A 13,512-nucleotide genomic window follows, 5' to 3' on the forward strand; every position below is an offset into this window, starting at 1 on the left:
AAAACTGCCCGTAGAGTAATGAGGCCGAAGCAGCACTTGGGAATTGGGGCTGTCGGTTGGTAAGTGCGAAGGCATGCGCCACCGCCTGCCCAGAGCAGGTCTGTTGTGTTGTGTATTGCTTCCTACAGGCAGAGCCTGAATCATCCGCTTAAATGGTTGGTGAGGGAGGCTTGATCTTTCCTTCTGACTCACTGAGTCTTGTTATTTCATACAAATGGAGCTTCTTAAATAGAAGCGGGGAGCCCCATCCCAGATTGAGATGCGGTCGAGAGGATTAGTCATTCTTTTGGAAGATGGGAGAGGCAAGTTTGAATCTCTTTGAAGCAGATGAAGGAACTGAATCTAGACTTTTCTCTATCTCGGATACAGAAAATTGCTTAAGTAAGGAAGCTGTTGGGTTTTGGCATTGTGATTTCTTTGCTGTCATTTTCGTGCTTAGTCATTCAGGCATTTTTAACTATGACCTGGTTTGGACTCTGCAGGTAGGACACCATACTTTACAGTGGGGAAATTAAGGAAGATCTGTAAGCCCAAGGTTATATCCCAAAGCAACAGGGTGGTGCTGGCAACACCTGACTGATTTCTCATGTGGAGTTAGTGGGGTACTGATCTACTTATAGCTTAATAGTGAAAGATAAATACTTTGGGGGTATGTCAGAGACGATTTAAAACATCACTACTTTATCAGTTCTTTCTTTTTGGATTTTAACACTTTACAGGGATATTATACACTATTTTTATGCTTTCCATCTTGAATGTTTCCAGTGTTCTTAGCAAGGTAGTCAGGGCAAATCTTTCACTAACTTTGAATAAAAAAAGCTAACAAAAATTACCTTATGTTAGTGTCGTGTATATAATGGATCTCTTCCAGAAAAGCCAGTCTTCTTCCATCACCCTATCCTCACCCCCCAAGTTGTTAAATAAAGCAGAAACACAGCGTAAAACAGTAGGTTGGGAATAATTTTCAGAAGAATCACCACAGGTATGCAGAGAGAAGTCAAAGAGATTTGCAGAGGTTTTGATAAAGAAGGTCACTGCCTGGTTTGTGGAACAAGGGCTGTTCTGTGGGTGAGGACAGGGTGGATAAAAAAGGTGTAGAGGCTCCATGTATCTGTTTCATTAATTCTGAAGGACAACTTACATGATTGGTTGGCTGGTAATACTGTGGATGACTTGCAGAGTTTTCAGTTTTCTGAACTGGAGAACGTAAAAGACAAGGGGAACCTTGAAGAGGGGAACAGTGGAAAAAGTTACGGGCATTATATTTTAAGAATAGGAAATTATGCTTATAAGGAGTTCCATATAGTTTTTATTTGTTAGCTGGCAGCAGTTACTTTTTCTTCTTCAAGCATGGAATAAAGGCCACATTTTTATACTAGTGTATTTTAATTGGTTTTGGGATTGTTGTTGTTTTTTTTTTAAAAACTATAGTTGTAGTGTCTTACGTGATTTCTTATGCTTCTGTTTCAGATAAATATGCTCGAATACTTAATGTGAGATTTAACTTTAGAATGTTCTTGAATTCAGAGACATCTTAATGTATATTTAAATTGCCTTCTGTATAAACTTTAAAAATCCATTTATGTGTGTATTTTTTTTAATAGGCTGTTAAAAATGAAGTGAATGTGCCGTGTTTGAAAAATTTTGTGGAGATGCTTTATCAGACTACCTTTGAACTGAGTTCAAGAAAGAAGCATTCACTGGTATTTTAAAGAAATATTTCAGTTTCTCCGTTTTGTTCATCTTACACTTTCAAGCTAATATATTATATGAGGAAAAGCTAACAGCTGTATCAATTTAAGTCATAACTCCCCAGTTGAAGTATAATTGAATTCACACTGTGTACGTGCATTTGCTCTAATGTTGATTTGTTTCTTTGTGCAAGGTACGTGCTCTGTTATCTCACTTGTGAGATGTCCTGAAATCTATGCTTGGTTTTAATTATTTTAGTGGGTTTTAGCACAGAGTTATTTAACCTCATGTATCTAAAAAGAACTTGCATGCATAGATTTAAATTATGTTAATAGATGAAAGTGTCAGACAAGACTTTTCTAGCAAAATAGCAGTCTGTTAATAGCCCTGCTCTGCCTGTTTTCTCCTCTCTTCATACAATTTGATTTTCTTCTTCCAGTGTTTTGTATTGCCTCTTTTGGATAAAATATCTGTGTGGAATGGGTTTTTTCCCTAAGACTGCAGCTTAGTTTTTACCCTAAGACTGTGTCTTAGCAAGGATTTAAATCTCTTATTAATGCAGTATTTGGTAATTCTCGATGACCGTGACAGCCCTGTTTCAAGTTGATTCACTTCATTTTACTGGAAATGTAGACCTCAATTTTGCATTACCATTGGCATATTCAGTAAATGCAAATGATTTAAAAATTACTTATTCTCACTTTCCTGTTAGGGAGGAGCTTTACTTTCTGATATTCTGAGTATATGAAGCACAGGCTTAAACTCCTTACGTAAGGGTAAAAAAGTAGTTGATGTTAGTATTCACAGTGTAATTTTATTTATGAAGTCAGAAACATTGTTACATCAAGATTACAATTTGCCTATTCATCCTTATTCTTTAATTTTGCTCTGTAACAAGGTAATCTGCAGTCAGATTTGTTACTAATCACCATTATGTAATCTGTTGAAGTATGTGGTGTTTAAACAAATCTTACGTTACTGAAGCAAAGTCACGCTACTCTGCATATTCACAGACTTCATTACATTGTGCTTCATTCCTTACTAAAACTAAACATTGAGTAGAAGAAACATTTCTGACAACCTAAGGTCTGCCTCAGTTTGTACCGAGTTGATGATGTTTTTCCTGAATAATCTTCTTGGACGCAGTTCCCCCTCCCAGTGTGTAGGACACCATGAGCTGAAGGAGGGTGGTTGCAGAGAACAAATGTTTCACAGGCGGTGAGATCTGCTCTCAGTCTTTGCTTGAGATGAGGCCTTGCTAGGAGACGAGCTTCACCATGGTCCCACTGCCACAGGGTTACACCGTGAGCTCTCGCAGCACGTAGGTTATACTCAGGAGACCGTGCCTGGCTTGCGTGTCCTTGTGCGGGGGAAAGGCTGCCGTGCAAGGGTAGAACTGTGAGAGAGCGAGACAAGAACCGTCTATGTGTCTCATTCTCAATATACAAGACTTGGGAGGTCTGCAAAGAGCAACTTGATCAATTCTTTTTCCCCCCTGCTCATAGGCTTTGTATCCATTGATCACCTGCCTGTTGTGTGTCAGTCAGAAACAGTTTTTTTTAAATAACTGGCACGTTTTCCTGCAGAACTGTTTATCACATCTAAAGGTAAGAATCCTTTTTGATTTAGGAACTGTTGGAAAATCAATAGCATTTATTCCTATATGTTCTCAGCATCCTTGTGCCAAATAAACAATGAATATTTGGCTGTTTAAAAGGACACTGTGATTTTATTTTTTTAGAAGTATATATCTTCAGTCTCCATTAGTATTAAACTTAGTTGTAAGTTTTTGTGGTGATATGTAACAGTGCAAATAGTTGTGCCCCCCTCCTTGGGGACTGTCAGTTTTATTGAGTAAAATCTGCAGAAGTATCTGCTCATAAACACTATTTATGCCAGAGACAGCACAAACTGTAATTCTTCAAGAGCAGATTACATGTGAGAAAGTAAGTGGCTTGTCTGCTCCTCTAAGTAAAATGTGTAGTTAAATGTAAAATTTCTCTCTCTTGTTTACTTATGAAGAATTAGTATATGAATTGGGAGTTCAGAGAAGAAATTTTATCTACAGCCTGTGATACATGTTTTCCAGATAAAAATTACAGTGTCCCTTTAACTCATGGCTTCACTTTATAGCATCGTAAACATGAGTTGGTTGATAAAGTGATCAAGATACTTTAAATTTAGACATTTGTTTTAGTGACTGTCTTGTAGCATTAATTGTTGTACGTGTTCCTTCCTTAATTTTGATTAACATTGTTCATAATTTTGTCTAATGTATTGATTTCGATAATTTTAATAAATTCTTTGATCCACCTTAACAATATTCATTCTAGTTAGGCATGAGTGACAATTCCAAAGCTTATTAGTAAAATACAGAAACCAGCATGAAGTCAAAAGGAAACAGGTTTAGCTGCTTGGATTGCTTTTGAAGGGTCATTTTGTTTTCATGACATCTTCCACACTTTTCTGTTGCTTGTTGTTTTTTTGTAAATATTTCATCTAACATTGCAGTTCTTTTGCAATATTTGCCTTAATTTTTGTTTTGTTATTAATTTTGCTTATGGAAACTGCTTTTGCTTTTGTTTTTAAAGCTTAAAAAAAGAATTCTTACAATGTAGGAGTTGCGTTTTTCTGGCATAACGTCCTTTGCTGATAATGGATGTATTAAAACTATAAATGCCAGTGAGTTTAACTAATAGTTGCTGAGCATGCATTTTGTATTTTATGTAGTTTTGCTAACCACTAACAGCTTAACACATTTACTGTAAGGCTCTATTCAGCAGAAATTCTACATATGAATTTCTGCAATTCAGAATTTGCAGTGTTATGATGCTGTACTATCAATGAGGTGTTCAGGAAATTTTATGGCTTGGTTTAGTTTGGCCCACCACATACTATTGGTTCTTTGGATGCCAACTTTGTTCAGAAACTTTGTTGAGTTTAATCTTGAAGAATACACCCCCTACTGTCCTCATGTATCTTATGAATTAATGTGTTTATTTGTTTCTGAAGCTAATTAAATGCATGCACTCTGTAATAAGTAATCTCATTAATTTATAAATCTGAATTTCACAGCAGATTAGTTTTTTAAATTTCCTCCTTCCTCATTCTATTTCCTGATTTTCTAATGACTAAAATTGTTTTATCTGCAGCTACCTAAATATGTAAAATGCAATAAGAATTCCAAATCCATTGTCTCTAGTGTCTTTGTCATTTAACAAAGTAATTTGGAGAGTTACTGGGAGATACTTTAGAGTACTGAAAAGCTTTGTCCACCCCTACTGTATTAGTTCAAATTAAATAATTAAGCATTGAAATAATGGCAACGCTTAGACTCTGTCACAGGGACATTCTGTGACGAGTACAGTGATCATTAGCACGTCACCAAGAGGTAACGCAGGTTGTGGATTCATGGTGCTCTCTTTATTCCCTGGTCACTGCTCAGTGCAGTGACCCAGAAATGAACACCATGTGGTCACACTTTGGTGACAGAAATAAGCAATTTCTCCTTTGCCATGGTGTGAAGATTTGCATCCTCACAGTTGCTCCATAGTTCCTGATGTGTAACATATCTGCGCCCTGCCCTGCCCTGCAGTTTTTTGGTGCTACATTGTACTTGATAATGCTCCTGAGAGTGCTCTGAGTGCTAATCCAGTACAACCAGTGTTTATTGCCCTTGTAAACTCTTTGTGCTGGATTTCAGCACACATTACCTTTACCTATTCTTAAAGCAGACCTATCGTATGGGGAAAACATGCTCACCTTGTTGAAAGGAGGCAGCCTCGGGGTCTGGACTGATGCAAACAGCAGATAAGTGAGTTGTGTGGGTCAGTTTAGACCAGGAATGGGTGTGCCAAAGGGTGTTTCTTGATAAACATGTAGCTGGTTGTGTCACACGAAGCAGCTGAGATGCTGTTTCAGGACTGAGCCCAGCAAGGCATATCTTTACACACTGTAGTGTAGGCAAAATCTGAATTTGTTCATCAGACAATAACGCTCAGTCAGTATTGTAAAACATTTTGCTTGCTTTTTCCACTCATATTTAGATAGATTAATTCTAGCAGGTTTGTCAGAAAGCTGAGAGGTTCTTGGATGAAGCTAAGTTGTTGGGCTATCCTTACCACCTCTTCCAGGAGGAGGAAAGAACATTTAAGAAAGCTACTGAAATGAGAGAGAGAAGTGTCTTATCATTCTGCATCACTGTTGGAAAAGAATAATTATTTTTCCCCACAGTCTGACCTTAGTGTCTGTTAGCATAAAACTTTGCAAGTTGGAGGAAGGCTTTCTGCCACTTAAAGCAAGACCTGTATTTCTACTGAATAGAGTCCTTACTAGACAGCTATCTGTTGGTTTTGTGCTTTTTTTTTCATCTAACATGCATGTGCCTTCCATTCTCATGTTTGTTATGTTTTGCTGTCTCACATTGCTTTATTTAGATGCCATCTAACAACAGTATCAGAAAACAAATAGAGACATTGCAGGTGAGTTAATATGTTGTTGTAACTCAGTGAAACGTTGCTATGTCTCATGTAAATACTTCGTTCTGTTTTTTATGTTAATTGTTGTATATTGTGCTTTCCTTTCTTTGCAAAATTGCTGTTAGTAGTGTTAAGAAGTGACAGGACTAAGAATAGCTACTGTTCAAAGATCTTTTTTTCTTGCCAGGGAGTAAAGGAGAATGATCATTAAATTATCTAATACCAGTTTTTCCTGGGGGGTCCAAATGTGGCTTTGTGAGATTGAGTATCAATATCACAGCTGGTTTCCCTGGACAGCAGTGCATGTTTCCACTGGAAGTTAACTACCTTTTCAGATGTATGGTTATTTCTGTTAATTCATTTGAAAAAGTGTCTTGCATGCGAGTGAACTTAAAAACATTTTCACAGTAAAAAAAAATGTGAAACTGATATACTATAACAACTTGCAGTGCACTAACTTGAAAGACTTTTACACTGTTGGTTTTGCAGGTTGTAAAAAGTAGAAATTGTTTTAGTTCAGAACAGAAGAAAAGTTTAACATCAGTGTTAAAAAGTACTTTCCTCAGTAAGTGACTACATTTGACTAACATGGAAAAAATGCTGTTTCGTTTCTTGCCTTCATTGAGATATGTTTCATTGACTCATCTTAATGTGTCATGTAAGACCACTGTAGATTTGCTCTTACTTTTTTGGTTTTGTAACAGATGCAGTTCTCGGCAGCTTATTCTATAGTCTACGGATACAATTCATATTAAAAGTTTTAGGATTTTTAATAAACAACTATGTTGGGGGAACCTCCCCAAAAAAGAAAAAACACAGAAAAACCCAACGAAAAACCCTGAGTGCTTTTAAAATCTGACAGGCATCAGCTAAAAAGACTGAAATTCAGCCAGATAGGTGAATTATATAGCCATATATACTGTATTCTAGCTGCAGTAATCTCAAAGAGAAAAGGAAATACTGACATAATAACACCAAGTATACAAGAAGTATGCCATAAATTAGATCCAAAGAGCCACTTTCTTCTTGCTTATTTGTTTAGTTCCTATTTATAGGAAGAGATAATGAAATTGTCAGTGCTTAAGAAATTTAGAAATACTGCTGTATTTACTTTACAACCCTTTTAAAAAGGTGAATGCTTTCTTATATATACATTTTTTTAAAAAAAGAAGCAGACTTTGTCATAGCCAGTCAGAAGTAGCTATTCAGGATGATAAACCTCCTAACAGATGGAATGTTAACACATCGTGAAATCTCTGCTACCTATGCCATTTTTTTTTCTTAGATGACTGAAAGCCAATAGTGGATTTTTGATTTTCTTCTAGACCTGTAAATTAAACTCCCCTTTCAAGTATCAGAAATAAGCAAATTGTAGTGTCTAGACCTAAGTAATGCTTCATTTCAGATGAACTTTGATAACTCATGTACCAATGAATTCACCAGTTTACTTTGAACATCAAGAACTGTTGGCCTGTAGATTAAATATGATGAGTCATAATATTATGTTTAGGTTGATTAAAATCAAACCTATCTCAGTCTCACCCTCTTATGCAATCGTGTTTGCTTCTTCCTCACAGTAGCGCTGCTGGTAAATTAACTGGACAGTGGGATGATTATCTGTCTGAATACAAACCAGGGACAGATGTAACTTTTTACTGGTTAGATTTTGTCTGCATTGACTTCCTAAGTTCACCCACTGCCTAATTGCAGTTGTGTTGGTTCAGAGGTGATGGCAGGAACACGTAGATGAGTGTGCGGGAAGGGTAGAACAACGTTATCCTTATCACTCACATAGACTGGATTAAGTTATTCCCTCTAATATTCTGATAAACAGTCACGTACACTACTTGTCAGTGAAGAACTGCTTTTGGTCCTGTGGTTTTACAATAAGCTTTTAGCCTTTCTTAAAATAAGTTGCTGCCATGGAATTAATTGGATCAACTTGGTGGTATGAGTTGGATGTTGTTATTGCCAGAGTCCAGGCAAAGGGAGCAGTGAGATGGCAGAGGAGGGAACCAAGGGTGAGCCCATCTCTTTTTGAACAGTGCGGAATTAGACCACTTACACCCTTTCTGAAATTTCACTTCACTTGTCCTGGGAGGACTCACTGGTTTGTGGTGGAGGCCACAAAATGTTGTATTAGTTAGGTTTGAGCCATCATGTAGATACATCTTGAAACAGAGAGAGTTCCCTGGAGATGGGGAAGTTGTGTTTTGGGGGTTCATATCTTGGGGTTTTTTGATTGTTTTTTTTAAAGGTTTTTTGGGTTTTGTTAGGTTTTGATTTTATTTTTTTTAACTGAGGGAATGCCTAAAAACATGACAAAAGGGAATAATTTATTCTATTCATAAGCTTATACTTTGGATCAATTCCAAGAATCTTACTAGACACTTCAAGATCATAAATACACCAAAAATCCCTAGCTGAAAAAGGAATTGCTGGAGTTGATACGAAGAGTGTTAGTTATTTACTGTTTTACACAGTCTAAGAGCTAGGAGGAGCAAAGCTGAACTCCTGGTGTCAGCTTCAAGACAAAAAATAATTGGTTTACATACAGTGCGTAGTTTAAACTAAATTATGTCACAAGATTTTATATTAATTCAAGAAAAAACTAGCTTAATTGTTACAAGAAAAATGTGTTGGAAGTGAGTAAACATTGATACGACCTGGCGTGAAGCCTGGCATGCAAGCCCAGAGAAGCATCCTTGCGTGGCTGCCCTGTTTTGCGCTCTTTTCCTCTGCACCTGCTACTGTCTGCTCTCATAAACTGAATGATGGACTTAAGACCTCGTGCCTGATTCAAAGCAGCTACTCCGATGTTTTAGACAAACTCTAAGTCAGTTTACTATAAAGTAGATGACTGTTGCTAACTTTCTGAGAAAAGTTCTTGGAAGCAATGCGCCCTTGGTGTTCCTCTCAGGAGAAATACCCACCTTGTAGTTAACTCCTCTGCTCTCAGAGTGGAAGACTTATAAAATGATCTGGAATTGCTAGTTAAATATTCAGTAGTATTGGAAATATGCAGTGCAAGGTTGTTTTTATGAAAACACGTTAAAACTTGTAGTCAGTATTAAACACATCAGTTTTCATTGTTGAAAAAAAATTGAAAATATTGTCAAAAGTCAAAAGAGTAATAATACAGTTTTCTGAGTGTCTCACAGGTAACAGTAACTGTATTTTTCACTTATTTTACAGAATAAAGATCCAAAAATGTCCCGAGTTGCACTGGAATCTTTGTATAGGTTATTGTGGGTTTATGTTATTAGAATAAAATGTGAAAGCAACACTGTAACTCAAAGGTAAGTTCACTATTGAAAGGATTTTAAACTACTGATTGATGGAGGAATTTTTCCCCCTAGTGATATCAGAAGACAACTTGACACCAGCTCAGGGACTTACCTGACTGGGTCAGGTAAACAGAGGAACTAAGACTACCTCTTAATGGAGCAAAGCAAAAGAACTTGACTACTTTGATGAGAAAGTATAGATCCACAGTTGTCTTTGCAGGGATGTGCAGGGGTAGAAGAGGGTGGAGAGATAAGAAGCAAGAAATTAAGTTTAAAAGGCACTAGTGGCACAGAACAAATAGGGTCTGGAAATGAAGACATTTTCTTTATAAATTAGAACCATGAGAATTTGGAAAAATCATTCAGATTTTGCCCTCCTGGGTATTACTAACTCGTTCAAAGCAGGATCTTGGTCACTTTAATAAATGAACCCATGATACTGTTTCCTGTGAGAAGAGAGGGCCGTACTTTCTGCAGGTGGTCCTACCTGTCATATGGTTCTGGATTATTTAGTAGTAACCCCACTACAGTCTTCCAGGTTTGAACTGTAACATCTATGCTACCGTAAAAAGTTAAATTTTAAAGCTTTTGTTTTTTTCTTTTTGTTTTTAAATTCTTATAGCCGTCTCATGAGCATTGTGTCAGCACTTTTTCCAAAAGGATCACGTAGTGTGGTCCCTCGAGACACACCTCTGAATATATTTGTGAAGATTATTCAGTTCATTGCTCAGGTAAGAATACCTCTAGGTAGAGCTATAAGAATAGTATGAACAACATCAGTTGAAAGAAATGTAAATTTAACGTTAATTTCTGAGATATTTGCACTGAATTAATGGTCTTGGATCTTGAAAAGAATTTCCCCAAATATATGTAACAAATGTAATTACTCATTCTGTTGCTAATAGTAGCAAAATTATTTTACTTAAACTTCAGTAACTGTTGTGTATGAACATTATGATGAATATTTACATTTGTATTACACTGTTTTGGATGTATGTGCATCTATATCTATATAAAAAATACACTTTTATATATATATATATATAAAATACACTAATATAATTAGCATAGCCATTATAATATTCTTATAAAGGACAAAGCATTCAAACAGTAATATCCACTTATATTTGGCCTGGAGACTAGCCTCATTAGAAGCAATACACGATGCTTCAGTACTGTGTAGTTAATATTGCATTATGATTTACATTGTTTTAGGTGCTTCTGTTGTCCTAATATCAAAATGCGGGATATGATCTCACAAGATAAGCTTTCATTCATCTATAATCTTATAGATTAGAGACAAGTTTTCCTGCCTTACAGATAGCTTTCTGTGCTTCATCCGTCCTACAGGGATGAGACAGGACACAAAATCCTTCACTCTTTATATTTGTTTCTTACAGCTCCTTTTTTAATACTAATTTTTAGTAGTCTAAAACAGTTGAGCTCATTTGTAGAAAATTTGTAGAAAAGTGTTTGACATAAGCAGAATTGTCTGAAAAATAAATAGAAAAAACTTGTATTTTTAAACATCTTTTTACTTTTTAAAAAACTCTTAAGACATGATACCCAGCACCTGTGGAAAGCCAAGAAATTAAACTATGCATATTAACAGAAAAGAGATAATCATATCTGTTTCCCTTTATAGGAACGTTTGGATTTTGCAATGAAAGAAATAATATTTGATCTTCTTAGTGTTGGAAAATCACCTAAAACCTTCACTATTAATCCAGAGGTAAAAAAAGCTCATTACTTGAATGCAGCAAGAACAGGGGCTTGGAGGATTTTTTTGGGGAAAGTGGTTAACTATTTTTGAGCTGGGATGAAAGCAAATTAATGAACATCTGAAGGGATGTTCTCCTAAGACTAATGAAATAATTGTAGTTACGCACACTTGCTGTTTTGTTTGTGGTGAGTAAACTAACAGATCATTTCAGCAATAATTTCAGTAAATGTGTGTGAATTTTGGTTACACCATGACTGTAGAGCCTTCTTTTCAGGAAAGGTTGTACCTGGCTCTAACGGTTCAAGACCCAATATAACAGCTGAGACTTTTAAGCAGTGTCTGTCTTCAGTATGTCATTCTTGAGATTTATATTGAGTCCTTTAGAGCCCTGGACTGTAGAATATTGGGTATATTAGCCTGTGCCAAGTCAGGTACTGGAATCAGATTGTGGGGAAGCACTGAAGGCTTAAACTTAGTTCTTGTTACTTCCATTTCCCTACTATGTAACATTTAGGTAATACCTATCCTACTGGAACTGGGCTGCTGTCCGTTTAAAAGAGGAAAAATGCGATTTGTGGTTTGCCTCATCTGTGTTACTTCAGTGTTAGAATTTATTCTGTTTTCTCTTCCGTTTTTTTTCCCTTTTTCGTAATTGAAGAGGATGAATATTGGCCTCAGGGTCTTCCTTGTCATAGCTGATAGCTTGCAGCAGAAAGACGGTGAGCCACCAATGCCAACAACAGGAGTTGTTCTTCCCTCAGGAAATACTCTGCGTGTGAAGAAAATTTTTCTTAATAAAACGCTGACAGATGAGGAAGCAAAAGTTATAGGTATGTTGTATTCTTTTTTAAGTTGATATTCAAATATACATTCTCTATTATTCTCAAGCAGTACATTTGTGTAACTATTTTAGTTATTGTTGAGAATCTAATAATAGTCTGATTTAACAAAATTGCTTAGATTCTCCGCAGTGGACTGCTGTTGACTTTCTGGTGTCTGAGACCAAACCAGTGGCTTTTTTGGAAGTGTTTTGCACTGCCAAATAAGCCCAAAGAAGCCTGAGTGCAATTAGTGTGGTAGATAACATGGAAATTTGTGTTCCCTTGAGGTCACTCTAGAATGTCCCAAATGTCCCACAGCTGAAGTAAGACAATTTTAATCTCTATGCTCTGTTGGTCTTCTGTGGATTAGATAGTCATCTCTAAAGGACTTTTTCAACATGTAAAACTCAACTATAACTAAAAACCTTGCATTTAAAAAAAAGGAAAAGCAACTAATGGTTTCTTCCTTGAAACATAAATGTTCTTTCTGAAATAAACTTCTGCTTTCATATAATACCTCATACTACTGATGCATGCATTTCTTTTGACATTTAAAGTGTGTGCTTTGCGCCGTCTTTTGTACAACAAGAAATTTGCCCTGAGCTGAATGTGGCAAATATTTTAATAAAAATGTGAAAATTAAATGAGAATAAATGAAGGAAGTGATCGGAACTCTTTGGCTTTTCAGGAATGTCCATATACTACCCTCAAGTCAGGAAGGCGCTAGATAGCATTCTTAGGCATTTGGACAAAGAAGTTGGAAGGCCCATGTGCATGACCAGTGTGCAGATGTCCAATAAAGAACCTGAAGACATGATTACGTATGTACTGAATTACAATATGTTCACTGTCACAGTTCTGCCATTATTTTTATGCTATAATATTGCAGGTGCCATCATTAATGCATTACAGTTGTTGGCTTTTTATGTGACTGTGAAGTGAACACTGATTTCGTTAACTAGTGATAAAAAATTTTGGTAGCTCCTTAGTTTGACATGAAATTAAAAATATTTCTGATATACTGAACCAGATTTTCCTGTCTTTTTGTTGGTTACAAACTGTTTTTGTAGGGGTGAGAGAAAACCTAAGATAGATTTGTTCAGAACTTGCATTGCTGCTATCCCGAGGCTGATTCCAGATGGCATGAGCAGGACTGACCTCATTGAATTGCTTGCGAGGTAAGGGGAATGAAACGCTGCCCTTGGAAAATCCACCGATTTTCCTTTTTGAACGCTGGGTGTTGGAGAGTTTGTCAGTGCACTCTGGTGGGAGTCCACTGCTTACACAACCCCTTCTTCCTATTCCTGCCTGCCTTCTGCAGTTGGTCAAGTGTTACTGGCCACAACAGCAGTGGTAACATTATGCTGAAGATTTTGCACTTCAGAGAGAATTTTTTTTTAGAAGTAGGGATTTATTTCTGTTGCTTTGTTTTTTGAACTTGTCTTTTTGTTACTACTGTCATACGTTTTCCTCGCTTTTTTCTTTTATTTTTTATTTTTCTTTTTTCCCTT

At 36.4% G+C, this 13,512-nt stretch overlaps 1 protein-coding gene across 1 annotated transcript in view; it reads left to right on the forward strand.

Moving 5' to 3' along the window:
- Window positions 1–13,179, forward strand: part of LOC104277384 (protein furry homolog-like) — a gene marked incomplete at both ends in the record, with an annotated part of 30,557 nt that extends 17,378 nt beyond the window's left edge. Inside the window, 7 exons of the mRNA XM_009874006.1 lie at window positions 1,605–1,703; window positions 9,366–9,469; window positions 10,080–10,188; window positions 11,103–11,189; window positions 11,839–12,010; window positions 12,690–12,822; window positions 13,072–13,179. Of these exons, the coding sequence (XP_009872308.1) occupies window positions 1,605–1,703; window positions 9,366–9,469; window positions 10,080–10,188; window positions 11,103–11,189; window positions 11,839–12,010; window positions 12,690–12,822; window positions 13,072–13,179 (812 nt within the window). The remainder of the gene's footprint in view (window positions 1–1,604; window positions 1,704–9,365; window positions 9,470–10,079; window positions 10,189–11,102; window positions 11,190–11,838; window positions 12,011–12,689; window positions 12,823–13,071) is intronic.
- Window positions 13,180–13,512: the final 333 nt, after the last annotated feature.

Source organism: Apaloderma vittatum, unplaced genomic scaffold, assembly GCF_000703405.1.
Source record: "Apaloderma vittatum isolate BGI_N311 unplaced genomic scaffold, ASM70340v1 scaffold23237, whole genome shotgun sequence".
NCBI classification, from domain to species: domain Eukaryota; kingdom Metazoa; phylum Chordata; class Aves; order Trogoniformes; family Trogonidae; genus Apaloderma; species Apaloderma vittatum.